We start from the raw sequence: 27,107 nt of genomic DNA on the forward strand, positions 1-27,107 counted from the left end.
AAGCAGCGCAGACAAAAGTGTAAGCCAGGGTGGCCAACTTGTGACTCTTCAGAAGTTACTATGCGGCTCCTTGTACAGGGACCAACTCCAGGGCTGGAGCTACAGGCACCAACTTTCCAATGTGTCGGGGGGTGCTTACTGCTCAACCCCTGGCTCTGCCACAGGCCCTGCCGCCACTCCACTCCTCCCCTCCGTCTGCCATGCCCTCGTTCCTCCCTCGCCCCTGACCCCCAGAGGCTCCTGCACACCATGAAACAGCTGATCATGAGGTGTGGGGAGGGAGCAGGAGGCGCTGATCAGCGGGGCTGCCAGTTGGTGGGAGGCACTGGGAGCAGGGTCGGGGAGCTGATGAGGGGCTGCTGATGTATTACTGTGGCTCTTTGGCAATGTACATTGGTAAATTCTGGCTCCTTCTCAGGCTCAGGTTGGCAACTCCTGGTCTAAGCCATTGATTTCTGCAGCATTTAAACTGTTCTTTTGAAAATCCCATGAAAATTTTTGTTTAATAAGTGTTCAACACTGACCTAGCACTGTTTCCATTGACATCACTGGGAGCACACGGAGACCAACACTGAGCTCTTTCGAAAATCCCACTGTAAATTTCCTATCCTTTATAGCTGTTAAGGAAACCACCATTACTTGAACTAGTACAATACTGTCTTCTGGGTTGGCAAACACACCATCCCATTGTCTAGACAGGTGCTCACTATCTTGTTGCTGCTTGTTACTACTGTTACTCAGAACCCTGGGGCCAGCTGAGAAACTGACAAGAATCATGTTAAATTAATTTATTTGGGGAAAAGCTGTGAGCAGGTAGAATAGCGGGATGATGCAAGGAAAAACAAAAAACAAAAAGGGTGGATGGGTAGTAGAACAGTGGACAACTCCCTCCTGCCTGCAGAATCAAGGAAGCAAAAGGGGGCAGTATAGGAGAGATTGCACCTTCTCTCAGCTGCTGGGGGATTCACATTTAAAAGACACTTCCTACTCAGAGGCCAATACTTAAAGCAGAACTTCAAAACAAACTCCACAGCCAGCAGCTTGGTAGGAATCCCTGTGACTTTCCCCATTCCCTGTGGAATCTTACCAAGGTATTGCCTCATGGTATTGTCACTAGTGGGTCCTTATCCCCATTTATCACACCTATTAGCTGGAGACCAATTGTACTCTCAACTAGCCAGTGTCTGATTTCTTCTCTCCCCACCCCACCCCATTCATAAAATGCATTTATTTTATGGTATGATACTTGGAGAATGACAAAGACAAAATCCATGATTAGTACAGATGAAAGAATAGAAGATAAAGTAGAACTACAAGTCTAAGACAGACTCAAGAATTCCACTCCGGGCAGTACAGCCCAACTATCTATCGATGATGCAGTAAACAGTAGCAAACAATGGTGGTACTGTTTGCAATTAACCACCTTGTACCGTTGTTTATTTCAAAAGCATCAGAGTAACACATTCCTTCCAGTCAGGTGAATTAAAGTTATAATCTCAACGTTTGGCAAGTTAGACAAATGACCTGCCTCTGACCCTTATCAGAGGCTGCTTACCTCCCAGCGACTCAGACAAAGAGTGCTCTCTTCAGAACACCACCTCATACATGCCACATATTTTGGAGAGCAGTAGATGTTAACTATCATAAAGTGGATAAATTTCACTGAAATTGCAACAAGGTAACATAGATTAATACAACAGAGCTGTACATGTCAGATCTCTCACTTCCAAACAATGGGTAAAAAAAAACAAAAAAACAAGTTTAACTAAACAAAAACCCAACACACCTATCTGCATTCCATTAACATCCATCAAATACACTTACAAAAAAGGGATGTTAGCTAAAAATACTTCTATTCTGTTGCAGTCACAGGAAAATATAAGCATGTACACAACTGAGGAACACACAGTTCTTCTATAACCTGTTATAACTGGCAACTGAGAATATTCATGTCTCAGGAATTCTAACCGTGGCAATTTTAAAGCAAAACCATATACATCTAAGTTCCCATGGAAGTGCAAATTAGCATTTATAAACAACATGGCCTCTGTCCATGTACAGAAACAGATTATAACAAAAAAACATAACTTTTTTTTTTTTTTTTAAAGGTGAAGATTTTTAAATAGTGACTAGTAATTCTGAATGCCTCAATTGTTAATTGGTGTCCAACTTGAAACACCTTAAAAGGGGCATGATTTTCAGAGTGGTGGTATTCAAGCTTTTTGAAAATTAGGCATCCAGAAATCTAAAGCACTCAAAATCTCACTAGTCATGTTTGAAAATCCAAGTTTATAAGCACATCAGCATGAACCTGAAATTCCTGACATGCACCACAAGTTGTGCACTGGGCTGTATAATGGGATTTGTAGTAGTAATACTTTGCATTCCCTCAAAGTATATTTAATTCGGATTCAGTGGCACTGTTTTTTTTTTAAATCATTAAAAATTCCATATTCTGATTTTTTTTAAAATTACATTAACAATCGAAGCCAAAAGTCTTATAGAGAGAGAAATGAATGAGAAAAAGACAAGTTTGCTCCAACAGCGTTGCTCTAGTTTTAGAAACATATTTTTTCCTTCCTTGCTTCTGAAGAGCGGATTTGGTAAAATACTTCCCTACTTTTATAGAAATATATTTATTTAGAAATATTTAAACCATAATAAAAGACAACTGAGAAATCTCTACTCTCTTACTTGGTTTCACAAGATACTTTTAAAATGGCACAATATGCACATTTTAGATGCTAAGGTGCCTTTTTGTGAAAATGCTGAAGGCATCATTCAGTATTGAACAGTTAGGAATGGAAAAGCACAAAAGACAAAAATACTTAAGGGAAAATATTTACCTTAGATTATATATATATTATATATATATATATATATATTTTTTTTTTCAAAGAGTTGTTTAGGATCTAGACACAAAACCCAATGCAACTCTGAGGCCAGGTCCAGACTAGAGCTTTAAATCGATTTTAAGAGCTTTAAATCGATTTTAAGCTGTAACCGTCCACACTTCAGAGTCCATAAAATCGATTTTAAGGGTCCCTAAAATCGATTTTGGAACTCCATCAAAACGAGAGGAGTAACCCCAAAATCGATTTTTTAAAATCGATTTTATGATAGTGTGGACGGCCATCGAAGTTAATGGCCTCCGGGACGTATCCCACAGTGCTCTAGTGGCCGCTCTACACAGGTAAAGGTACTCTTCTGCTGGCCAGGTAAACAGGAAAAGCCCCGGGAACTTTGAAATTCCATTTCCTGCTTGCACAGCGTGGAGCTCTCAGCAGCAGAGAGAACAATGCAGTCTCCTGAAAATAGGAAAAGAGCTCCAGCATGGAGCACACAGGAGTTACAGGATCTGATAGCTGTATGGGGAGAAGAGTCGGTGCTTTCAGAACTGCGCTCGAGCAGAAGAAATGAGAAAACCTTTGAAAAAATTTCTAATGCCATGCGGGAGAGGGGACATACCAGGGACTCGTTACAGTGCCGAGTGAAAGTGAAAGAGCTCAGACAGGCGTATCAGAAGACCAAAGCAGCAAAGGGCAGGTCAGGCTCTGCCCCCAAAACATGCCGGTTCTACGACGAGCTTAACGCAATATTGGGGAACAGCGCAACGACGAACCCCCCCTTGTCTGTTGATTCAGAGGTGGGCGTCGTGATTCCTGCAACTACGGAAGATTTATTTGATGGCGATGATCAGGATGATGAGGACCAAGAGGAGGAGGCTCCAGCAGAGAGCACAGAGCATTTTATCCCCCCAAACAGCCAGGATCTTTTCCTCACCCTTACTGAGGTTCCCTGCCAGCCATCTCAAGGCAGTACTCCAGAAAATGAAGCTGAGGGACCGTCCTCTGGTAAGTGTACTTTTTTTTTACCTTTCCTAAAACACTGACCCATGAGGTGGTTTTTAGAAAAGTCTCCATCCTGCTTGTTGGGGGAACGCGAGAGCAAACCGGGGAAGGAGAGTAGCTTCGCCGCGGTTTGCTCTCCCGTTCCCCGAACCACCCAGCAAACCGCAGGCAAGGAGACCTGCTTGTTCGGGGAAAGCGAGAGCAAAGCAGGGAAGGACAGTAGCTTGATTACCAGTACAATCTACTACAGGGATTACTAGCCATTATTAACTTCCCATTTTCTCCGGACAAGGTCTGTGTGCTTCCCTGACCTGCATCTGAGCAGAACTCTCTGTCCTCAGCCACAAGCAATAAGTATTAAAGGAATCCTAAGGTGACCTTGTGGTAAAGTAAAATGTTCAAGGTTCGGTAACAGGCACAGGTCAGTGAGGAGAAAGACTGTATGAATGGTTGTGTGAAATGTGTCTCATGATTCTTTTATCACTCTTTCCAAACCCCACCCCCCCCCACACAGCTGCACATTTCTCCAGCCTCCCTCTCGCTTCTCATCCACGTGGGGGGGGTATCATAAGAAGACTGAGGAAAAGGAGGACGCGTGAGGACATGTTCACCGAAATTATGGCAGTGACCCGTACAGAGAGAGCTCAGCAGGGAGACTGGAAGCAATTGGTCGCAAAGTACAGGGAGGCTGCCAGTCAACGCGAAGACAGGAGGGACGCCAAAAATGATGTCAGGTGGCAGGAAGATCAGCGCTGGCGAGCAGCAACTCTGGATCTTCTTCGTGATCAGACTGACATCCTCCGTGATATGCTGCAAGAGCTCCGTGGTTTCAGAATGCCCCTACAGTCCGTGTATAACCTCCCTCAGTACTCACCCTGTCCCACACCTTCCAGAACCAGGCGTGTAAGAACGCGTGGGGGAAGGCTCTCTACACCAGCCCCCTCCACTGCTGCGGACACTCCAACCAGAAGGCTTTCATTAGATTGAAAAGCCCTTTGTGTCCTGTTTTTTCCCTCCTCTAATGATCCAAACTTCTCCCATGGCACCTTTGCCTATTTTTACTCTCAGGTCATGCTATTAAGGAAGTGTGACTGTAGTTTGGTAATGAACTGAAGCAAGCAGCTTTGGAAAGCTGCACGGAAGCTAGTTATCAGCATCAGGATTTGACAATTGGGGATATGGGTAATAAAGGGAAAACAAAGAAAGCAGCCATACCGTACCCTGGTCCATGAGAATTCTTGTTCTGTCTACTCTGATGCACTTTCTTCTTTCAAACCTCCCTCCCCCTTCCTCCAAACCTCCCTCGCTCCGTCCCCCATAGAACGCTGAGTTATGAAATTTCAAGCACAGTATTGTAACAACAAGCATGATGCTTGATTGATGAAAGGATCTGATTTTAAATAAAGAACACAATTCTTGTAACACATAGTAGTAACTTTATTTTCAATAAAAAAGCAGTTAAGGAAGGTTGCAGGTCCTGTGCCTAGCAGCAGACGGAAGCAGCTAATGGTGGAGGCAGGTAATAATTGGGAAATACAGAATTATATGTTTTCCAATGGACAGCTCTCGCAAGTAACCTAAGCAAGCAATTGAGGAATGCTGCAGGCAAAGTATCTTGCAGCAGCAACACCGCATAGACGGGGAGGGCAGCAATCAATTGAAAGGAAAATCAGCATTCAAACTGTACCCTGGCCCATGAGGAAGCTACTTTTCAGTGCTTCTCTGATGCGCACAGCATCCTGGTGAGATCTTCTAATTGCCCTGGTGTCCGGCTGCGCATAATCAGCGGCCAGGTGGTTTACCTCAGTCTCCCACCCCGCTATAAAGGCCTCCCCCTTGCTCTCACAGAGATTGTGGAGCACACAGCAAGCAGCAATGACAAAGGGGATATTGGTTTGGCTAAGATCTGAGCGAGTGAGAAGCGTTCGCCATCTCGCCTTAAGCCTGCCAAATGCACATTCTACCACCATTCTGCACTTGCTCAGCCTGTAATTAAACAACTCCTGAGCACTGTCAAGGCTGCCTGTGTATGGCTTCATTAGCCAGGGCATCAAGGGGTAGGCTGGGTCCCCAAGGATAACTATAGGCATTTGGACATCTCCAACTGTTATTCTCTGATCAGGGAAGTAGGTCCCTTGCTGCAGCCGTTTAAACAGTGTAGTGCTCCTGAAGACACGTGCGTCGTGAACCCTTCCTGGCCATCCCACGTGGATGTTGGTGAAACGTCCCTTGTGATCCACCAGGGCTTGCAGAACCATCGAAAAGTACCCCTTGCGGTTAATGTACTGGGCACCCTGGTGTTCCTGTGCCAAAATAGGGATGTGGGTTCCATCTATGGCCCCCCCACAGTTAGGGAATCCCATTGCAGCAAAGCCATCCACAATGGCCTGCACGTTTCCCAGAGTCACAACCTTTCGAAGCAGCAGCTTAATGATTGCTTTGGATACTTCCAGCACAGCAGCCCCCACAGTAGATTTGCCCACTCCAAATTGATTCCCGACTGACCGGTAGCTGTCTGGCGTTGCAAGCTTCCATATGGCTATTGCCACTCGCTTTTCCACTGTGAGGGCTGGTCTCATCCTGGTATTATGCCGCTTCAGGACAGGAGAAAGCGAGTCACAAAGTTCAAAGAAAGTGCTCTTACGCATGCGAAAGTTCCGCAGCCACTGCGAATCGTCCCACACCTGCAGGACTATGCGGTCCCACCAGTCAGTGCTTGTTTCCCGTGCCCAAAAGCGGCGCGGAACGGGTAGAACCTCACCCATAACCGTCAGGAGCTCCAACGTGCAGGGGCCCGGGGTGTCAGAAAACTCGTTCTCCAGTTCGTCATCGCTGTCGTCCCCGCATTCAAGCATTCTCTCTTGCATTTCTGCATCATGGGTCAGCAGTGATAGAACGAGAATGCGTGAATTATTTACAGCATTCGCGATCAAGGACAAGAGCAGACCTGGATCCATGCTTGCTGCAAAATGGCGTTTCCCTCACTGCAGCCAGTAAAAACAGCGCGAACTGACTGTGTGCCGTTTACAGGAAGGGTGGGGGGGGGCTGTACCCAGAACCACCCAGGACGGGGACTTTGATCCCATCATGCACTGGGCTAGTAACCCATAATTCCAAAGGGCAGGGACCCGTGCAGGAACTGTGGGATAGGTACCCAGAGTGCAACGCTCAGGGAAAACATGGACGCCAGGGAACATGGACGCTCAACATCGATGTAAGTAGCCCTAGTGTGGACGCGCAAAATCGATTTTATAAAGCCTGCTTTATAAAATCGATTTTAATAACATCGATTTTACCCTGTAGTGTGGACGTGGGCCGAAAATGTAAGGGGTAGGGGTAACTGTCCAATTATACCAACATACGTCCCTACTGTAAGCATATTGCATGCAGCCTGTGGAGTCACACGAAGGATGAATTACTTCCAATGGCTTTATTTTTTCCCAAAATTACTATAGATAAAATAATTCGCAGTGTAGATCTATTATAAAAGAATGTTGTTCTTAAAACTACAGTATGTCTGTCAGTCCTTGTTTGGAAATTACACTGAGTAAGCACTTCTACCCAACACCAGCTAATCTTCACTGGTTCAAACTGCCATTAGATTGAAGCTGATGTTTCATTCCTCTTCTAAGATTTCCTCTGTTACTGTGAATTACTGAATGTTCAAAAGACTCAAAATGTCCTACATTATGCCTCCAACTGGCAATTATTTGAGTCCGATATCAGAGGTTTATTTAAGAATACTAAGCCTTCTCTACTTACTGTACACATCTGAGCAGTATACTTCTTCCACAGCAGTTCTTAGAAGACTGAGCCTTTTGATTAGTTCTGAGCCAGTATCATTCTCAGAAAAAATACATACTTACAGGAAAGCGTGTTTGCGTTTTTGGGGTGAGGAAGGGACCTGTTTTTTTAAGCAAGGCACTGAACAGGCTTTCTATGAGTTACATGTCTCATAAAAAAATCCTTCCTCACTCCTACTCCTCCTTTAGGAGAAGAAAGTCTAATGCAGCTAAGCCTTCTCATATGATCAATAAAACAGATCAAAAACACTTACTGTTTATGTGATCGATATAGTAGACACCAATCTGAGGATCATATGCAGCTTCCCATCCCCATGGTAGTTCATCACCAACACAATCCGCGAATGACAAAGGCTTTGTTAACCTAAAAACAAATTAGAGTAATGCAATTAAAGCAATGGGCTTTTTCTTGAAAAATACTGGACCTTACCCTATTGTTCATAATTAGAAGCTAAGGATTGCTATAGGAAGGCTAGCAGGAGGAAAGGAGAAGAAAAGTTGCCAAACAACATGGAAAAATAACCTCAAGTTCTTGAATGAGTTTCCTGACTATATTCCTGACTTCTGACTATATTAACTCAAAGTTGGATAAATGATCCCCAAAATTTGCCTAGCCTGAGCACTCTTGATTGAAAAATCTACTGTAATGATATCCTCAAACTCTCCAGTAATTAAACAGCAGCAGCAGCCAACAGCTTGAAAAATCTACCCTCCTACTTGACTCTTGTAAGTGCGAGGACCTATGCTTTCAACCTTGATTTCCAAAGTACCAGTCCTCTGCTTTAATCATAAAATCATCCTTCCTCCCCAGTGTCCACAAAGAAGATTCAGAGAGCTGAAAATAACTTCACATGGTGTACCATATAGGTAATCCTGTTCTAATGGACATATATCCTTGGAAGCATGAGTGGCAATATGAAGTAAGACTACTAAATCTTAGAAGAAATGTCTAAATCAGGGGTTGGCAACCTGTGGCACGTGAGCCAATTGTTAATGGCACGCAGCTGCCTGCTGGGATGCCACATGCCATTAAAAATCCTGCCGACACGGCAAGCTGCAGGGTCCGCGCTCCCGGGCCGGTGCATCCTGCCGAGCGCAGCAAGCTGCCAGCCCCTCCCCTGCCTTCCCCCTCTTTCCCCTGGAGCCCTGCTCTCGAGCGGCAGTGTTTGGCTCTGTGGGGAGGGAGATGCTCCCCGCTCATCCGGAGTCCTGCCACCACGCGTGCAGCACAGCCTCACCCCTCAGAGTGTTGCATTGGAGGGGGAAATCAGGGAGTGGGGGATGGATGGGGCATGGGAGTCCCAGAGTCTGTTAGGGTGGATAGGGGTCAGGGCAGTCAGGATAGGGAGCAAGGAGGGTTCTGGAGGGGCAGTTAGAGCGGGGGTTATCAGGGAACAAGGAGCTGGGGGACTTGGATGAGTCAGGAGTTTGGGGGGGGCTGTCAGGAGGCAGGGCTGTGGAGAGCAGTTGGGGCAGGCAGGGAGCTGGGGGGGGGCACTGTGTGGGTCCAGAGTTCCCGGGGTCGTGTCAGGGGTCGGGGAGCGGTTAGATAGGCATGGGAGTCCCAGGGGTCTTTCTAGGTGTAGGGGTGTGGATAAGGGTTGGGGCAGTTAGGAGACAGGTAGGGGGTAGGATCCTAGGGGGGGCAGTCAGGGGACAAAGGGCAGGGAGGCTTAGATGGGGGTGGGGTCCCAGGAGGAGGTAGTTGGGACAAGATGGGATGGTATCCGAGTTAGATGGGATGGGATTTGAGTTACTGCAGAGAATTATTTCCTGAGTGCTGGCTGGTGAGTCTTGCCCACATGCTCAGGGTTTAGCTGATCGCCATATTTGGGGTCGGGAAGGAATTTTCCTCCGCGGCAGATTGGGAGAGGTCCTGGAGGTTTTTCGCCTTCCTCTGCAACGTGGGGCATGGGTCACTTGCTGGTGGATTCTCTGCAGCTTGAGGTCTTCAAACCACTATTTGAAGACTTCAATAACTCAGACATAGGTTAGGGGTTTGTTATAGAAGTGGATGGGTAAGATTCTGTGGCCTGCTTTGTACAGGAGGTCAGACTAGATGATCATATTGGTCCCTTCTGACCCTAAAGTCTGAGAGTCTATTGGGGGGGGGAGAAGGGGTTGGGGGTTCAGGGGACCAGTCACCCAGCCCTCTGCCCTGAGCACTGACCCTCACTCTCCCACATACAGACACACACACAGACACATATACATATCCCAGGCCCCTGCCCTGAGCCCTGTACCACCCAGCCCTCTGTTGACTCCTTTACCCCCCCATGACCCCAGCCCTGATACCTGCACCCCCCTCACATGCCGCCAGCCCTCTGCCCTGACTCTTGCATCTCCCCCACATCCCTAGCCCCCCCCATGCACCTGGCACATCCCCACCCCTACCCTGAGCACCAAACTGGAGCTCCTGCACCCCCACTCACATTCCCACCTGCATCCCTCACACCAAATGGGAGCTGCCCAGGTAAGTGCCCCACACCTGAACCTCCTGCCCCAACCCTGAGCCCCCTCCCTCATTCTAGCTCCTGGCCAGACCCTACACCCCCAGCCCTGTGCTCGGTCACTCCAACCCTCAGCTCAGTGCAGAGAGGGGAAGAGAATAGGCCAGAACCAGGGAGAAGGTAGGTACCCATTGTATGTGGGAAGGGCTAGGAGCCCAGACTGGCAGCGGGCTGAGTGGGTCCAGCAGCCGGCATCCCGGCTGGCAGGAGCCGGCGGATGGAACCCCTGAGCGACAGTGGGCTGAGCCACTCAGTCCGCTGCCAGTCTGGGGTCCCAGCTGCTGGCCCCACACAGCCCGCTGCCAGTCTGGGGTTCTGGCTGCTGGACCCTTGCCAGCCGGAGTCCCGGCCGCAGGCCACGCTCAGCCCGCTGCCGGCCTAAGGCTATGGCTACACTTGAAACTTCAAAGTGCTGCCGAGGCAGCGCCTCGAAGTGCGTGTGTGGTCCCAGCGCTGCATGTAAAACCACTTCCTCATCGGGTGTAGCTTGCAGCGCTGGGAGCCACGCTCCCAGCGCTGCAGCACTGTTTACACTGACACTTTACAGCGCTGCATCTTGCAGAGCTCAGGGGGGTGTTTTTTTCACACCCCTGAGCGAGAAAGTTGCAGCGCTGTAAAGCGCCACTGTAGCCAAGGCCTAGGTGACCAGAACCCCAGACTAGCAGCGGGCTGAGCAGGCTGGCAGCGTAAGATCAACATTTTAATTTAAATTTTAAATGAAGTTTCTTAAACATTTTGAAAACCTTGTTTATTTTACAATCAACACTAGTTTAGTTATATAGACTAGTAGAGAGATCTTCTAAAAAACATTAAAATATATTACCAGCACGCAAAACCTTAAATTAGAGTGAATAAATGAGGACTCGGCACACCGCTTCTGAAAGGTTGCCGACCCCTGGTCTAAATCATAAGAGTGAGTGTGTGTGCATGCAGCCCACAAAATTAAAAAGTTTCTCGGAAGCTCACAATGCATGCTGCAGTGATGGGGGACACAAGTACACCAATATAAGACTTCTTACTGAAGAATACTGAAGTCAGTATATTGTGTATGTATCAGCAGTCAGAGCAAGGTGACTTTACCAGCCTATCAAAATAAAAAAGGGGGGGGCATGTACTCACAAATGAGATTTTACTGAAACAAGTCACATACCCTTTCCCCATCTCATAGAGGAAATAGGACTTATCTACAGTCATAGGGGCCTGATCCAGTAGCCATTGACTTCAGTGCAAGAATGATCAAGCACAAATAGAGACTACGCCAGTGTTGCTTTTAAAAATTCTTTATTAGTGACAGGTGCAGCTGCACTGGTGCTAACAGCTGCTTAAATGCTAGCATAGGCAGGAGACAAACATTTTTACCACCAGAAATCCTAGGGCAGGCGTGCACAACATGCGACCCGCAGAGGCTCACTGTGCGGCCCGCACCGGGATTCAAAAGGCTCTGAGCTGCCCGCAGCGGCGGGGAGCTCAGAGCTCTTTAAATCTCAGCTGTGGCCGGGATTCAAAAGGCTCTGGGCTGCCCGCAGCGGCGGGGAGCCCAGAGACATTTAAATCTCAGCTGCGGCCCGGATTCAAAAGGGTCTGGGCTGCCCGCAGTGGCGGGGAGCTCAGAGCTCTTTAAATCTCAGCCGCGGCCGCGATTCAAAAGGCTCTGAGCTGCAGGCAGCCGCGAGCTCAGAGCTCTTTAAATCTCAGCCGCAGCTGGGATTCAAAGGGCTCTGGGCTGCCCGCAGCCGCAGAGAGCCCAGAGCCCTTTAAATCTCAGCCGTCAGGGCCAGCTTTAGGCCAATTCAACCAATTCCCCTGCATCAGCCTACCCCTAAGAGGGCCACATGTCCAAGCCCCAGTACGGTGTACCGGCAAAAGCCAGTGCGCTGTAGCAGGGTGGCCCAGCTTCCCCAGGGGGCAATTTAAAAGGCCTGTGGCTCCCAGGCCTTTTAAATTGCCACTACAGCACCACTGCTGGAGCCCTGGGGTAGGGCTGTGGGGCTCTGGGGGCTATTTAAAAAGTCCGGGGTTCCTGTCGCTTCTACCGCCCCAGCCCTTTAAATAGCCAACGGAGCCCCACCATTTCCCCAGGGTTCCCATGGCTATTTAAAGGGCTGGGGCAGTAGAAGAAGGGGAGCTCTGGGCCCTTTAAATACCCCCAGAGCCCTGGGGTAGCGGGGGGGCTCTGGGGGCTATTTAAAGGGCTGGGGCTCCAGCTGCCTCTGCCGCCCCGGTCCTTAAATAGCCGCTGAAGCCACACCGCTTCCCCAGGGCTCCCTCGGCTATTTACAGGGCTGGGGCGGTAGAAGCAGGGGAGCCGCGGGCTCTTTAAATAGCCCCCAGAGCCCTGGGGTAGCGGGGGGGGGGGTGTCTCCAGATGCCTTTGCTGCCCTGGTCCTTTAAATAGCCCCCGGAGCCCCACTACTTCCCATGGGCTCCTGCAGTTATTTACAGGGCTGGGGCAGTGGAAGCAGGGGAGCCCCAGGCCCTTTAAATAGCTCCTGAGCCACAGGCTGCTGCTGCTATCCTGGTGGGGGAGGCAGGAGGAGGAGGCACTCACCATACAGGATGAGCTATACCCCCTGTACCTGCACCAGTTGCCCGCAGCCAACCCCTGCCGCGCCTCCTGCCCTGCCTGCACCAGTTCCTGTCTGCAGCCAGCCCCTCACCCCTAGCCTTGCCTTCAGCCCTGCACCAACCCATCTCCAGCCAGCCCTGCACCCCCTTCCGTCTCCAGCCAACCCCTGCCGCACCCCCCTGCCTGAAGCCAGCCAGTCCTGCACTCCTTTGTCTTCAGCCCTGCCAACCCATGCCACACCCCCCGTGGCCCTGCCTGAAGCCAGCCAGCCCATCCCACACGCCGTCTCCAGCCTGCCCCACACCCCTTGCCCAGCCTGCAGCCAGACCCTACCTCCAGCCACCTCCTCCCCATCTCCAGCCAGCCCCATGTCCACTGGTGCCCTGTAGTTCCCAGGGAAGTAACCCTGCACACCTGCTTCAATGAGGTGGGCAGGGAGCAGCTGGGACCCACATGTGCACCTTAGCACACCCTCAGGGAGTGGCCCAGCTCATTTCTAGTTCAGACACATCTTTTTAAAAAAGAATTTTAGGTAGGGTTAACATACATCTGTACTTTCCCAGACATGTCAGGCTTTTTGGATCTTAAATCGCCATCCAGGAGGAAAATACGGATGTATGGTAACCCTACTGGTACAAAAAATACATACTGTGGCAGAACTTTTTATAGGGAACCGGTTGCTAAGAAATGAAAGGCTTTTTGTTTACATGTTTTTTTTTTCAGTCATCCCTGCCGGGGCCCTGCCGAAAATGTTCGAATCGGGCCCCGCACTTCCTAAAGCTGGCCCTGCCAGCTGCGGACGGGATTCAAAGGCTCGGGCTCCCCACAGCCGTGGGGATCCCAGAGCCCTTTAAATCTCAGCCGCGGCCGGGATTCAAAGGGCTCTGAGCTGCCCGCAGAGATTCTCGGCCGCGGCTGAGATTTAAAGGGCTCAGGGCTCCCCGACGCCATAGGCAGCCCAGAGCCCTTTGAATCCCGGCGGCGGCTCCAGCGGATGCGCTGGGGCTAGGATTTAAAGGGCTCGAGCTCCCCTCAGCAGCATGAGCTCTGGGCCCTTTAAATCCCTGCCCCAGCCCCACAAAGCTCCGGGTTCCCACAGCCGCCGGAGCCCTGGGCCCTTTAATTTGACCGTGAGGGTTCCCAGCCAGCTCTTCAGCTGGGAGCCCCTGGTTGATTTAAAATTAAGTATCAATTCCCCACCCCCAACCTTCCTTTTTGGCCCACAGCTGTTTTGGTGGGGCGGCACTGGGAAAGGAGGGTTTGTTTCTGCCGGGCTGGGCGGTGCTGGGGCAGAGTGTTTCCGCTGGGCGGGGGGGGGGGGGCGGGTTTCGGCCCTCAGCTGTTTTCCTTGGAGTAATGCGGTCCTCACCGCTTTACGAGGTGTGCAGGCCTGTCCTAGGGTTTCATATCACAGTGGTAAGAACAAACATGTGTCTTGAATGCATTAGCCCTTTCAGCCCTTAGAGCAACAGTGAAGCTGCATCCACTGCTAACAGGTAAAAATTGTTAGCGTAGACATGACCAGAATGTGAAAAATGTTCTTCTCAAGATGCAGCAGCCTTGAATCTCCTAATTAGACCCACAGGCCAAGGCCTGAGGAACTCTGTAGGATGCCATCACACCACCAAATCTCCAGTAGGATTACATTTTTAAAGTCTACATCTTCCTCATTCATCACTGACTTCCTTTCCTCTCTGTGCATTGCTTAAATCTTTGCTTCCCTCATTCTTTTCTCCTTTTCAAGCTCCATTCCACATAAAAAAATTGAAGTATTCAATGGTTATCGCTAATCAATAACTGTAGCACGTTCGTTTTTTATTTGATGACTACACAATGACAATCACTTCTAACCAAACTACAACTCTGAACGTTTCTCTGTGGAGATTCCCACATGGTGTATGTGAGTGAGAGAGAGACTCGCACTGCGGATTCTCTTTGGATGGATTTCAATCTAGAATGAGAGAGAGAGAGAGAGAGATATGCATGCATTGTTTTGGGAGGAGGGAATAACCCTTTTTTTAGAATAGTTAACAACAGGTTTTACAGGAACCACTGTTTCTAACAAGGCACAGTGAAACAGACTATAACCATAATAGTTTACATCTGTGTCACATCAGAAAGAGACTGTCTTCCATACTAAGGTTAGTAAAGCCTTCCGATATTATACTTTTATTTCATTTGGAACAAAATGAGTACTGGTTTTCCAGCTGAAAGGATATATTTTGAGAAAAGGAAGGGAATGGAAGGATTTGGGGATTTACTGTCTACATATCAATAAGATTGGAGGATGCATCATAAGGTGACCTTGATGAGAGAAGATCATAGGATACAACAGTAGAACTCCCACAACTGTGCTGACCATGCTCATTTCAACTACATTATGAAGCCTCTAGTGAAGAGTCTACTGTCACTTTTACTATCATTTCACCTTTATAAACTAGATTTGACACACACTCTTATCACAAAAAGCTCACACTGTCCCCAGTGTCCCATTCTCCCCTCTACCTCTCCCCTCCCAATTTATTATTAAATTATTATTATTTCTTACAATTCAGGCCAAGGTAAAATTGTTTTGGTTTTTGGGGCTGTCATAACCTGGTCCCAGATTTGGACCTTAGCGTCCAAAATATGGGGGTTAGCATGAAAACCTCCAAGCTTAGTTACCAGCTTGGACCTGGTACTGCTGCCACCACCCAAAAAATTAGAGTGTTTTGGGGCGCACTGGTCCCCCCGAAACCCTTCCCTGGGGACCCCAAGACCCAAACCCTTGAGTCTCACAACAAAGGGAAATAAATCTTTTCCCTTCCCCCCCTCCAGGTGCTCCTGGAGAGATACACAGAAGCAACCTCCGTGAATCTAAGCAGAGGGACTCCACCCTCCCCGTTCCCAGTCCTGGAGAACAGAATTACCTCCCTCTTCACCCAGAGGGAATGCAAAGTCAAGCTAGTAAATCTAACACACACAGAGTTCCCTCTGACTTCTCCCTCCCACCAATTCCCTGGTGAGTACAGACTCAACTCCCTGGAATTTCCCACTAAAGAAAAACTCCAACAGGTCTTAAAAAGAAAGCTTTATATAAAAAGAAAGAAAAATACATAAAAATGGTCTTTCTGTATTAAGGTGACAAATACAGGGTCAATTGCTTAAAAGAATATTGAATAAACAGCCTTATTTAAACAGAATACAATTTAAAGCACTCCAGCAACTATATTCATGTAAATACAAAAAAAACATAAATCCTATCTGATCTTTTTGTACTTACAACTGGGAAACAGAAGATTAGAAAGCAGGAAATAGAAATTACTCCTCATCTGAGAGAGCATACAGGCAGACAGACAAAGAACTCAGACACACAATTCCCTCCACCCAGAGTTGAAAAAAATCCTGTTTCCTGATTGGTCCTCTGGTCAGGTGGTTCAGATTACTTCTTTCCAGGTGAAAGAGACGTTAACCCTTATCTATCTGTTTATGACAGGGGCAGAGGATGAAATTATAAGGTTATGATAAATTTGGAATGTTTTACGTTTGGTAAAGCTTTTTGTTTTTCTTTTGTAACTCAAACCCAGTTTCATTTTAGGAAGCCAAAACTTTTCATGCAGTTAGATTCTCCTAGGAACTAGAGCACAGGTTTGGTTTCAAAACAACTGATCCACAAACAAAATCATTATAAGAATTATAGGGACTGATTCTTAAAAAAACCTGCAGTCCTAGTTCAACTCTCCCATAAGAACGGCCATACTGGGTCAGACCAATGGGTCCATCTAGCCCAGTATCCTGTGTTCCGACAGTGGCCAATGCCAAGGGCTTCAGCGAGAATGAACTGTTAGAACAGGTAATCAAGTGATCCATTCCCTTTCATCCACTTCCAGCTTCTGGCAAACAGAAGCTAGAGACACTCCGAGCATGGTGTTGCATCCCTGCCCATCTTGGCTAATAGCCATGGATGGACCTATTTGCCATGAACTTATCTAGTTCTTTTTTGAACGCTGTCATGTTTTTGGCCTTCACAACATCCCTTGGCAAAGAGTTTCACAGATTGACTGTGCTTTGCGTGAAGAAGTACTTCCTTTTGTTTGTTTTAAACCTGCTGCCTATTAATTTCGTTGGATGACCTCTAGTTCTTGTTATATGAAGGAGTAAATAGCACTTCCTTATTTACTTTCTCCACGCCAGTCAAGATTTTATAGACTTCTATCATATCCCACCTTAGTCATTTTTCTTCCAAGCTGAAAAGTCCCAGTCTTTTTAATCTCTCCTCATATGGAAGCTGTTCCATACCCCTGATCATTGTAGCTGCCCTTCTTTACACCTTTTCCAATTCCAATATATCTTTTTTGAGATGGGGCAACCAGATCTGTACACAGTATTCAAGATGTGGGCATACCATGGATTTATATATAGGCAATATAAATATTTTCTGTCTTGTTATCTATCCTTTCTTAATGGTTCCTAACATTCTGTTAGCTTTTTCTGACTGCCACTGCACACTGAGTGGATGTTTTCTGAGAATTATCCATGACTCCAAGATCTCTCTCGAGTGGTAACAGCTAATTTAGACCCCATCATTTGGTATGTATAGTTGGTGCAGTTATCAACACAATTTCAAGTGCCATTTTCTTGCCTAGTCACCCAGTTTTGGGAGATCCTTTTGTAACTCTTCGCAGTCTGCTTCAGACTTAACTATCTTCAGTAGTTTTGCATCATATGCAAATTTTGCCACCTCCCTATTTACCCCTTTTCCTGGATCATTTATGAATATGTTGAATAGCACTGGTCCCAATACAGACCTTGAGGGACATCACTATTTACATCTCTCCATTCTGAAAACTGACCATTTATTCCTATCCTTTATTTCCTATCTCTTAACCAGTTTCTGATCCATGATAGGACCTTCCCTTTTATCCCATGACTGCTTACTTTGCTTAAGAGCCTTTGGAGAAGGATCCTGTCCAAGGCTTTCTGAAAGTCTAAGTACACTATATTCACTGGATCACCTTTGCCCATATTTGTTGACCACCTCAAAGAAATCTAATAGATGGGGTGAACCATAATTTCATTTGACAAAAAACATTTAGACTCTTTCTCAACAAATCGTGTTCATCTAAAATGTCTGATAATTCTGTTCTTTACTATAGTTTCAACCAATTTGCCTGGTGTTAAACTTAGGCTTACTGGCCTTTGATTGCCAGAATTGCCCTTGGAACCTATTTTAAAAACTGGTATCATATTAGTTATCCTCCAGTCATCTGGTACAGAAGCTGATTGAAATGATAGGTTACAGACTACAGTTAGTAGTTCTTCAATTTCATATCTGAGCTCCTTCAGAACACTTGGGTGAATACTACCTGGTCAGGGCGGCTTACTACTGTTTAATTGATCAACTTGTTCCAAAAACCTCCTCTCACAACACGTTCCACTTGCCAAAAGAGCTGTTTACATGACTTGGTATTCACCAAGCACTGCTCATTCTCTGATCTGCCTGTTCAGTCTCCAACCACCACTTGCTCTCTTTCAATCACCTGGATCGATCGGTCTTCAGCTGCTGTTAAGACTGCGCCAATCACAACACATCCGACATTCTTCTTGCATTCTTGCCTTTCTTCTCCAAGTTCGTCCAAAATGTTTAAGAATGTCATCTTCCCATCTTCTTGGAGGCCGACCAGGTGGTCTGTTCTGTTCTCGCAGGTACCACTTAGTAATGATTGCGGTCCACCTATTGTCCACTATGTGGCCCGCCCATCGTATCTTATTATATCTGCTTTCCACGACAATATCTTTCACACCGCTGCGTTCTCTAATCATTTCATTTGGGAAACGATCCAGAAAGGAAAATTCCCAACATAGCTTGTTCCATTGCCCTTTCAGCTACTGACCTCTTTCGGGTAGCCTGCTGTATGTACCAGAAACCACTGCCACTCTGGCTGGGTGAATGAGAGCTGAATGCAGCTTTACCTGTGGAAAATATTTTTTGTAATGGTCCAGTGGAGCAGTGTCACAGTATCCTCAAACTGTTATATGGGGAGTCAGCTGTGAAAAGCTGCTCACAGTTTCATTTCAGAGCCTGAGGAAAGCTTGCAGTGAGAGAGGAGACAAAAGTTCTCTTTCAATATCACCCACTAAACTCCCCCTCATGCCCTAGCACTCAGCCTTCATATGACTTCATCCTTCGGCACTGATGACTTCTCATTACTCTCAACCCTCACCTACCTCTCTTCCATCAATATGGTTGTTGATTCTCTCCATTCCTCACTCTCCTCCACCCTTGACTCTTTGCCCCTCTCTCCAATCACAAGGTCCACCCTGCCAATCTTCAGCCCTAGGTCATCTGCAACATCTACTTCCTGTACTCCTATTCTCGCACTGTGGAGTGTCTCTTCCATTACAAATTTGTTCTCCTCTTTCAGTACTGCCATCTTCCTAGCTAAACAATGCTACTTTTCCAACTTAACTGAATCTCACACCCTCCTTCCTGCCACTCACTCCTCAGATGTCCTCCTACCTCCATTTCTCTCTCTCTGCAAACTATCTTGCCTATTTTTTTTTCCCCAAGAGAAAATTGACAAAATCTGATGACTTCCTCCGCCCTTTAGCTTGTATTCCTGTTACCTTCAAAAACTCTTTCCTCTTCCATTGTCACAGGTGGAGAAGTTTCTTGTCTGCCCTTATCCTTTAACCCCTCCACTTACCCCAGTAACCCCAGCTCATCCCTTGATCTCTCTTGCACTCCCCCATCCCCTCCTTCACTCTCCTCCTCAACCTTTCACTCTTCTGATGCTTCCCCCTCAGGACAAACATACTTAAGTTTCTTCCATCTTAAAAGATCCATCCTTGACCATACAAGCCTCTCCAACTACTGCCCCATCTCCCTTTTAACTCCAAGATCACTAAATGCTTTGTTTATAATCACTTTTCAGTTCTTCTCCTCCCATCCTATCCTAGTTTCCTTCCAATCTAGCTTCCACCTCTTGCACTCAACAGAAACCACACTTGCTAGAGTCTGAATCAGTAATCCATCCTTAATCTCCTGACCCGTCAAGATGCCTTAGGCAGTTGATCATGCTCTTCTCGAAATATTGTCCTTCCTTGGCTTCCATGACTGTCTTCTTCTAGTTCTCCTCCCTCCTCTAGTATGTCTATCACAGGATTCCGCTCAGCCCCCCCTTCAGCTTTCTGCGAGGGTTCCGTCCTTAATCCCCTTCCCTTCTCCCTCTACACCTTTTCTCTGTGTAATGCCTTCTGCAAACATAAATTCAGCTACCATCTCTGCCTTTTTACTCCTAATACAACTCCTCCCCCCCCCAAAAAAAAAGTTTGCCATAAATGAACTCATATCCCCTGCTGAATATTAAGTGTCAGGCTTTAAATGTACTATATTGCACAAATTAAATTTCATGTCCATTTCATTTAATTAAGTGAGGGTTCACTGTATGTCTTTACCTTTCCATAAAGTATTGCACTGTCCATTTTGTCCTACAATGCAAATTTTGCTACTACCTTTGTAGATAGATATCCGAGCATTCTGAGAAATGCACATCTCTCTTTACTCAATGCTCTAGCAATTAGCAAGGCAAAGTATGCATATGTTATCACTTAAACTTCACAGAAAGAGCATTTAATAGACTATAACTGCAACAATCCAGTGACAGAATAAGGTCACAGGACCACCCAATTGGAATCTGACTCACTTGACTATGCACTTCCTCACAGTGGTGCGTAATGAGGACAGAGGAAAGGTTTCTATGACATACAAAAGACTATACATTGACACAATACAATGCTAATACATTTTTATTTAGCTTTCTGGTGTTTCTCCATAACAATCTCAAACAGCTTTAATTACGACAAATACTGTGAACAGAAATGTACGATCAGCTTCAACCATTTCAGCCTCTTGTTTTGCACAAGGAAGATATAAAATGTTAAATCCTCTCTTTGTTCCTAAATATTACTGTAGTTAGAAGTTCAGAGAACAGCATGCTAATGGTCCAAGCAGGTCAGAGAACTGTATGCCTACCAGTCCAAGCAGGGTATTTTTGTAATGATTTGCCTCTTATTGATTTTACAGAGCAAAATAAATATAAAGCATGAAATTAAACAGACATGATCCTTCACACTAGGTTGCATAAATTTCTGCTCTCTGCTTCCAGTACCCATGTCCTTTGAACTCAAGTTTATAATGTAAAAATTAAAAGGAAAGGAAATATTGGTCATTCACTGAAATGATTAGCAAAAGTATGTATGAAATGTAAACACAAGTGTGGTATTTCTTGTTTTTTGGCACCAGATTACCATATATTGTCACCTCATACCATAGGAACCTATAAAGTTCTAGACAGAAGGTGCCAAATACTCAAAAGAAAAGACTCTGTACTTGTGAACTCACTGCCTGAAACAGGAAGTAGCTTTCAGTTATTGTACCAGGCAAAAGGATGGTATTAAAAGAAGGGGAGGAAGAAGTTCTATAGGATTCACTAGTACTCTATCTTGAGCTGGATCTTCATGTGCTTGAATCACTTATCTAGTTCTCAAAAGTTACAGTTGGAGTAAATTTGGCAGCACTATGACCACTACTTCTAACTCTCTGCCAGACTCGCTTCCAAAATAGAGATTCAATGAGTTCATTTGATCCATATTTGTCAGAATGTGTTTGCTTCTGATATCATGCAATAAAAGGCGCAACACTCAGGAGGGCTGGGAGAGAGAGAATGTAATTTCCATGACATAGGTCACAGTCAGAAAAGATGACATTCCTGTCACTCTGACTTGCAGTTACTGATACCAGTGTAAGCCAATCATCTAAGCTACTCTGCAAAAATCTCATCTGTTCAGACCATCTGAACCTGTTTGCAATAACCTTGCCTATTAGAATGGCTGTCAATTCTCTTTTGTAATTTTTAAAAAAAGAGATGGCACAATATTTATCACCTGCCTAGCCCTAGAAAATGACAGAATTTGCATTCCCACACCAAACTATTCATTCGTTCTCTCCTTCACTCACACAGTTCTGTAAATCAGCTGGTCCTTGGCATTATTTCCTTGTCCAAATAAGTCATCGTTATCCTTGCTTTTTCTGACAATAACTGGCCAGCAACTACAATGTCTAAACATTGTGAACCTTTTGCACACCTGCAGGCAGTGCTTTAAAAAGGAATCTCCGAAAGCCCCGGCACTGGTACCCACCTCATTGAATGCAAAGACAGGTTGCATAGGTACCCACTGCAAACAACTGAGAAAAGATAGGGACATCCTTTTGGATGGGTCTGTCATAAACAGATAGCTACGGGTTAATGTCTCTTTCACCTATAAAGGGTTAACAAACAGTGACCTGCAAACACCTGACCAGAGGACCAATCAGGAAACAAAATACTTTCAAATCTCGTGGAGCCTTTGTTTGTGGGTTTTGGGTTTGGCTTTGTTCTCTCTGGGTCCTGGACGGGACTAGAGGTGCAACCAGGTTTCTGCCAATCTCCCTGCTACAGTCTCTTATCTATTCAGAACTGTAAGTAAGAAAAGGTGGTCATAGTCTTTTAATTTGTTTTTTTTTTTTCATTTGCATATGTGTACTTGCTGGAAGTAGCTTAAATTGTGTTTCTGCTGGAGAAAGTTTATTTCTATTGTTTATAGTTAAAAGACCCTGTAACTTTTTACCATCTAAAATGCAGAGATAAACCTTTTACTTTGTTCTTTTTTATTAAAAGTTCTGCTTTTAAAACCTGTGTGATTTTTTTTCTCCTAGTTAAGGTTCAAGGGAATTGGTGAGGAGAAGGGAAGGATAAATTTTCTCTTTGTGTTAGATTCACGTAGCTTGAATCTGTACGGCCTCTGGGTGAGGGGGAAGGTAACACTCCTCTCGGTGTGGTGATTCAAGAAGTTGAATCAGGCGATCTCTTAGTGTTCCCGGGGCGGGAAGGAGCTGGGAGGAAGAAGGGAGGGGGAAGGGAATGGTTTATTTCCCTTTGTTGTGAGACTCAAGGAATTTGGGTCTTAGGACCCCCAGGGAAGGTTTTTGGGGGAGACCAGAGTCTATCAGGCACTCTACTCTAAGTCCTGATTGGTGGCAGCCTATCAGATCTAAGCTGGTAATTAAGCTTAGGGGAATTCATGCTAGTACCCATATTTTGGACGCTAAGGTCCAGAATTGGGAATTATACTTGACAGGGTCACTTGGTGGGCAGGAACTCCACAATCAGAGAAGAACAAGCCAAGAATGGCTTGTTGGTGAACCCTGTCCTATCCCAGCAGTGGCTCTAGATGTGGCAGGCTAGGTATCTATGTGTTAATCTTGGCCCTAAGACCAGCATTATTAGATTTGCAAGGTCATTTTGCAGTGCACACTGAATCACTGCCCTAATGTGGTACTCATTTCACATAGGAAAAAAATTTTTTTGTTTGGCTGAGGCTTTTTTGTTTTTTAAAAAATAAAGCGTGCCAGTTATTTTAGCTATGCTAAAGTAAAGTTACTGAGTAGTTCAAGTGAAAAATCACTCAAATTTTTAAAAATGTGAAAATCCTCAGTTATATCAAGTTATGTTGCTGCTGCCCAGAATCACTGGTAATCTTAACTATATTGTTAATTGGAGCTGCTCATGTACATGCACATACAATATAAATAATCTGATTCGGCTTTGAGGCTCAGGTGCTACAATTTGGAAACATACTCAGATGACTATAGTCTTGATGTTCATGCACAGGAGATGACACTACAATATTTGTGGTGCTAGGTGTTCTTTCTGAAAACTGAACTGGACCCTCACATTGGAAGTCTATTGTAGATAGGATACAAATAGTTAAAGGAGGGATGCATGTTTAAAAAGGAAGCAGGTTTATTAGTTCTATAAATAAACACCTCCCGGTTACATTTTATATAGTTTTGTTTTCTTTACAAGGTTTGGAGCATATCCTATTGGTAGCGGCTCAAACTAAATTGTTAGAAACTTTTAACAAATAAACTGAAACTCAGGCTAACTGGACCCTGCTGAGTCCAAGTTGGGAAGTTTTCTAAAATTCTGACGTGGTCCTGGATTATTCCTGCTCTTGTAATAGCTTTGTATGATAAAGCCTTTTTAATACCAAAGGTGCTTACACAAGTCAATGGGTTTGAAGGAAATATATTTCAGGTTTTCTCGTGAAGTGCAATGAAGAAATATACAGACTACTGCCCATATTAAGGGACAAAAGAATAGCGCCCTCATTACTGTAACTGCAGTAGAACCCAGTGTTGTTGAACAAGGCAAGCACACAAAGGTTCTTAAGACTTAATGAAACCAAGTCTCAGTGGTTTTCAGTGATGTCTCCCTGCATCAGTATTAAAAATAGCTTAAGTGCTAATGTAAAAAGGACAAACCAATGCGCCCTCTAATTTTTTACATCCATGTGCAGAATGAATTTTGTTATGTGCACCAATATGGAGGTAATGTTTGGTGGGGGTGGGGCCGAGAGGTTTGGAGTGTGGGAGTGGGCTCAGGGCTGGGGCAGTGTGTTGGGATGCGGCTGGGGATGAGGGATTTGGGGTGCAGGAGGGGGCTCAGGGCTAGGACAGAGGGTTGGGGTACAGGGGGGTGCGGACTGCAGCTGAGGGTGCAGGCTCTGGGGTGTGGCTGGGGATAAGAGGTTTGGGTTGCAGGCTGCCCCGGGGCTGGGAGAGAGGCGCCTCTCCCCACCTGCGTGGCCACACAACTTAAAAAGGGAAGTTCAGACTATGTTCAATCCCATTTTAGAAAATGTGACTGAAGCTGGAAAAAATACTTTTTCCTTTAAAAAAAGTTTTAAACACAGCTCTGAGCCACCTAGTACTGTTGTCACCATCAACTAAAAAAAGTATCAGGGAGCAGAAGCCAGCAAAGCAAGAGATGACTCGTTTCATTCTATTGAATGGATATATTTTCCTAAACTGGGTTTGAAAACAAGCAGCAAGGTTTAGGGAAGGAGCATTTACAGTCTTGGGACAGGATATGTGATGGGATTTTGAAATGGGAGAATTTATCTGCTCTGTTAGCTTTTTACTCAACATAAGTGCCTCTTCTCAGCAATTTAGGCCCCAACTCAGTGCTATGCTGAATGGGGTGGTTTGCTGAATTGGGGTCTTTAGTTCTCATCTAGAGAAGCCTGTTCAGACACTGGTATTGCCATGTGAAATGGCAGTATCGCTGTATTATTGCTTAATGCTGACCCACATAGAACTGCACACATCATACCAGATTGCACACATTCCTGAGCAGTCATAACTGGCAACAGAACTGTCTCTCATTGGAAAGTGGTTTATTCAAAATTTCAATTTCTGTCTACAGTAGAAAATTGTGTCCCATTCCTCCAAATGTTTTTCCAATAACTGATCCGCTTGAGTCAGTTTTGAATAGGATTTAACTGCTAGCATTAATTGGACAAAGCTGTTTTCAGCCTTATTACAGAAAACGTTCTTTCCAAAACTTGCTTAACTCAAAATTTACTCTTAGCCTCATTATTCAAGAAGGTTCTTCAGGCCATGTGTTTTATGGTAGAGAGAATTTTGTGCACTAAACACAAACAAACAAACGAAGTTCCAGTTTCGCATTTGTTATCTCTGCAGAAAAGTATGGCCTCCATTCATTTTAATGGTAGCACACACTAAGCAAGTAGTAATTTTGGAGAAGTCTCTTCATTGATGAAAAACAACAGACTAATGAATGCCTCCCTTTTACAGAAATAAAGAGGAAAGCATTCATTTTTCCCAAGAAGAGACAGTGAAATGTAAAGCAGGTGGCGGAGCAAACCTTGGCAAATACAGTTTTTAACAAAACTAGGTTATACAAATCAAGACTCACACATAAGGGTTTTTTCCTCAAGGACACCCCTAACTCAACAGAGCAGTCACAAAGCAGCTATGGCAAGAAAGCTAATGGTCTTACACTAGCAAAAACTGCTTCAGTAAGAAGGGTGGGTTTTTTGGTGTTCAGACTCAAATGTATCTGCCCAAATTTAAAAAAAGATTAGCTTTTTCTCTACCAATATATTCCCTCCTCTGTCTCCCCCCCTCCCTCAATCTCTATAATGTAGGAAGGGGGAAACTTGTAACACAACTCTTCAGATCCTCTAAAGATCTTGCCAGTCCCCTCCACAAAATATAGGGAAGTGAAAAACTGATATTTCTTTCATGGACAATTGGAGGGAGAGGGGGTGGAGGGAAGGCAGGAAGAGTTAAGACAACACATGAGAATTTAAACTTGAGAGTCTGTTCCTCTTAGAAAGAGGAACAAAGCTTTTACAGTTCACTAATTCATGTCTCTTAAAAGGCTCCCATTAACATTAATCAAAACTATATTGCTTGTGTCATAATTGTGATATTGTTCAAGGGCTCTGCCTAGTCCCCCAGTTACAAAGAGGACTAACCTTAGCTAGCATCCCACTCTTTCCTTTCACACAAGTGCTCAGGAAAAGAGCTGACTGAATGACCGAGACCCGGAAGGGGAAGAATGCTTTTGGTAAGGAAGAGATCCACACCTAGAGGTCAGTAAGACTAGGTTGAACTGCATGTTGGCAAGTTCCTGCTTATGTTATTAGCAGAAAACAAATTTAGTTTAATCATCAACCCTGGAGAAAAGGCCCTGCTGAATGCAGTGGTATTTTCTGCCACATCATTCCATCAGCTCACAATGTTGGAAATATCAAGTAACTAAAAGCAGAAAGAAAGAGGTGAAAGGTACCATTTTCAGTTTTTCATACAGGTATGCTATACTATAAAAAACTGAAGTACTGTAGAGCATGCCACTCTATAGCACCATGTTCAATGCAGAATATTTTGGAAGTGTATTACGGGGCTTTTCGGTGCTATGACAGTTTTCTCCCGCATTTTTCTTTCACACAGCAGTAGGCCCTGCACTAGCATGTAAAACCTTAATATTAGACACATGGAATGTTAAGAATGTCAGATAACCATTCCCTGTGCAGGGATCATTCCACGGCCATAAATCAAATGATATGACCTTTGAGCTTTCCAGAGGAAACTCAGAAGCAGCGGAATTATAAAAAAGTCCATTATGTTGGGTGCTATTACAGGTTATTTTAAAATACAGTTGTGCATGGTGATAAACACAGAAAACTATCATCTTTAAGTACATAAAAGTTTTAAGAAAACATGCTACTAACTTTAATTAGTGCATGTATTATAGTTAAAGTACTTCCATATTTTTTTTAATCCTCTCTTCCTCCCTCCCCCACAACTCTCCTCCCTGTGTTCAGTAACTACCTGTAAACTGAACATGGAAATTTGTCTTACCAATTTTCCTTTCTTCCTTCTGGTTTCAGGCACTGTTTATTACAAGGTTGCTGTTGTGTGCTGGACAGCTATGTTACTGAGAAATAAAGATCACTGAAGTATTGGTTTTAAAGACCTTTACCACAA

At 45.2% G+C, this 27,107-nt stretch overlaps 1 protein-coding gene across 1 annotated transcript in view; it reads right to left on the reverse strand.

The window, feature by feature from the left end:
- Window positions 1-27,107, reverse strand: part of WWC2 (WW and C2 domain containing 2) — a 162,218-nt gene that overhangs the window by 98,046 nt on the left and 37,065 nt on the right. Inside the window, exon 2 of the mRNA XM_030564541.1 lies at window positions 7,909-8,018. Within this exon, the coding sequence (XP_030420401.1) occupies window positions 7,909-8,018 (110 nt within the window). The remainder of the gene's footprint in view (window positions 1-7,908; window positions 8,019-27,107) is intronic.

Source organism: Gopherus evgoodei, chromosome 5 (genome assembly GCF_007399415.2).
Source record: "Gopherus evgoodei ecotype Sinaloan lineage chromosome 5, rGopEvg1_v1.p, whole genome shotgun sequence".
Lineage (NCBI taxonomy): Eukaryota > Metazoa > Chordata > Testudines > Testudinidae > Gopherus > Gopherus evgoodei.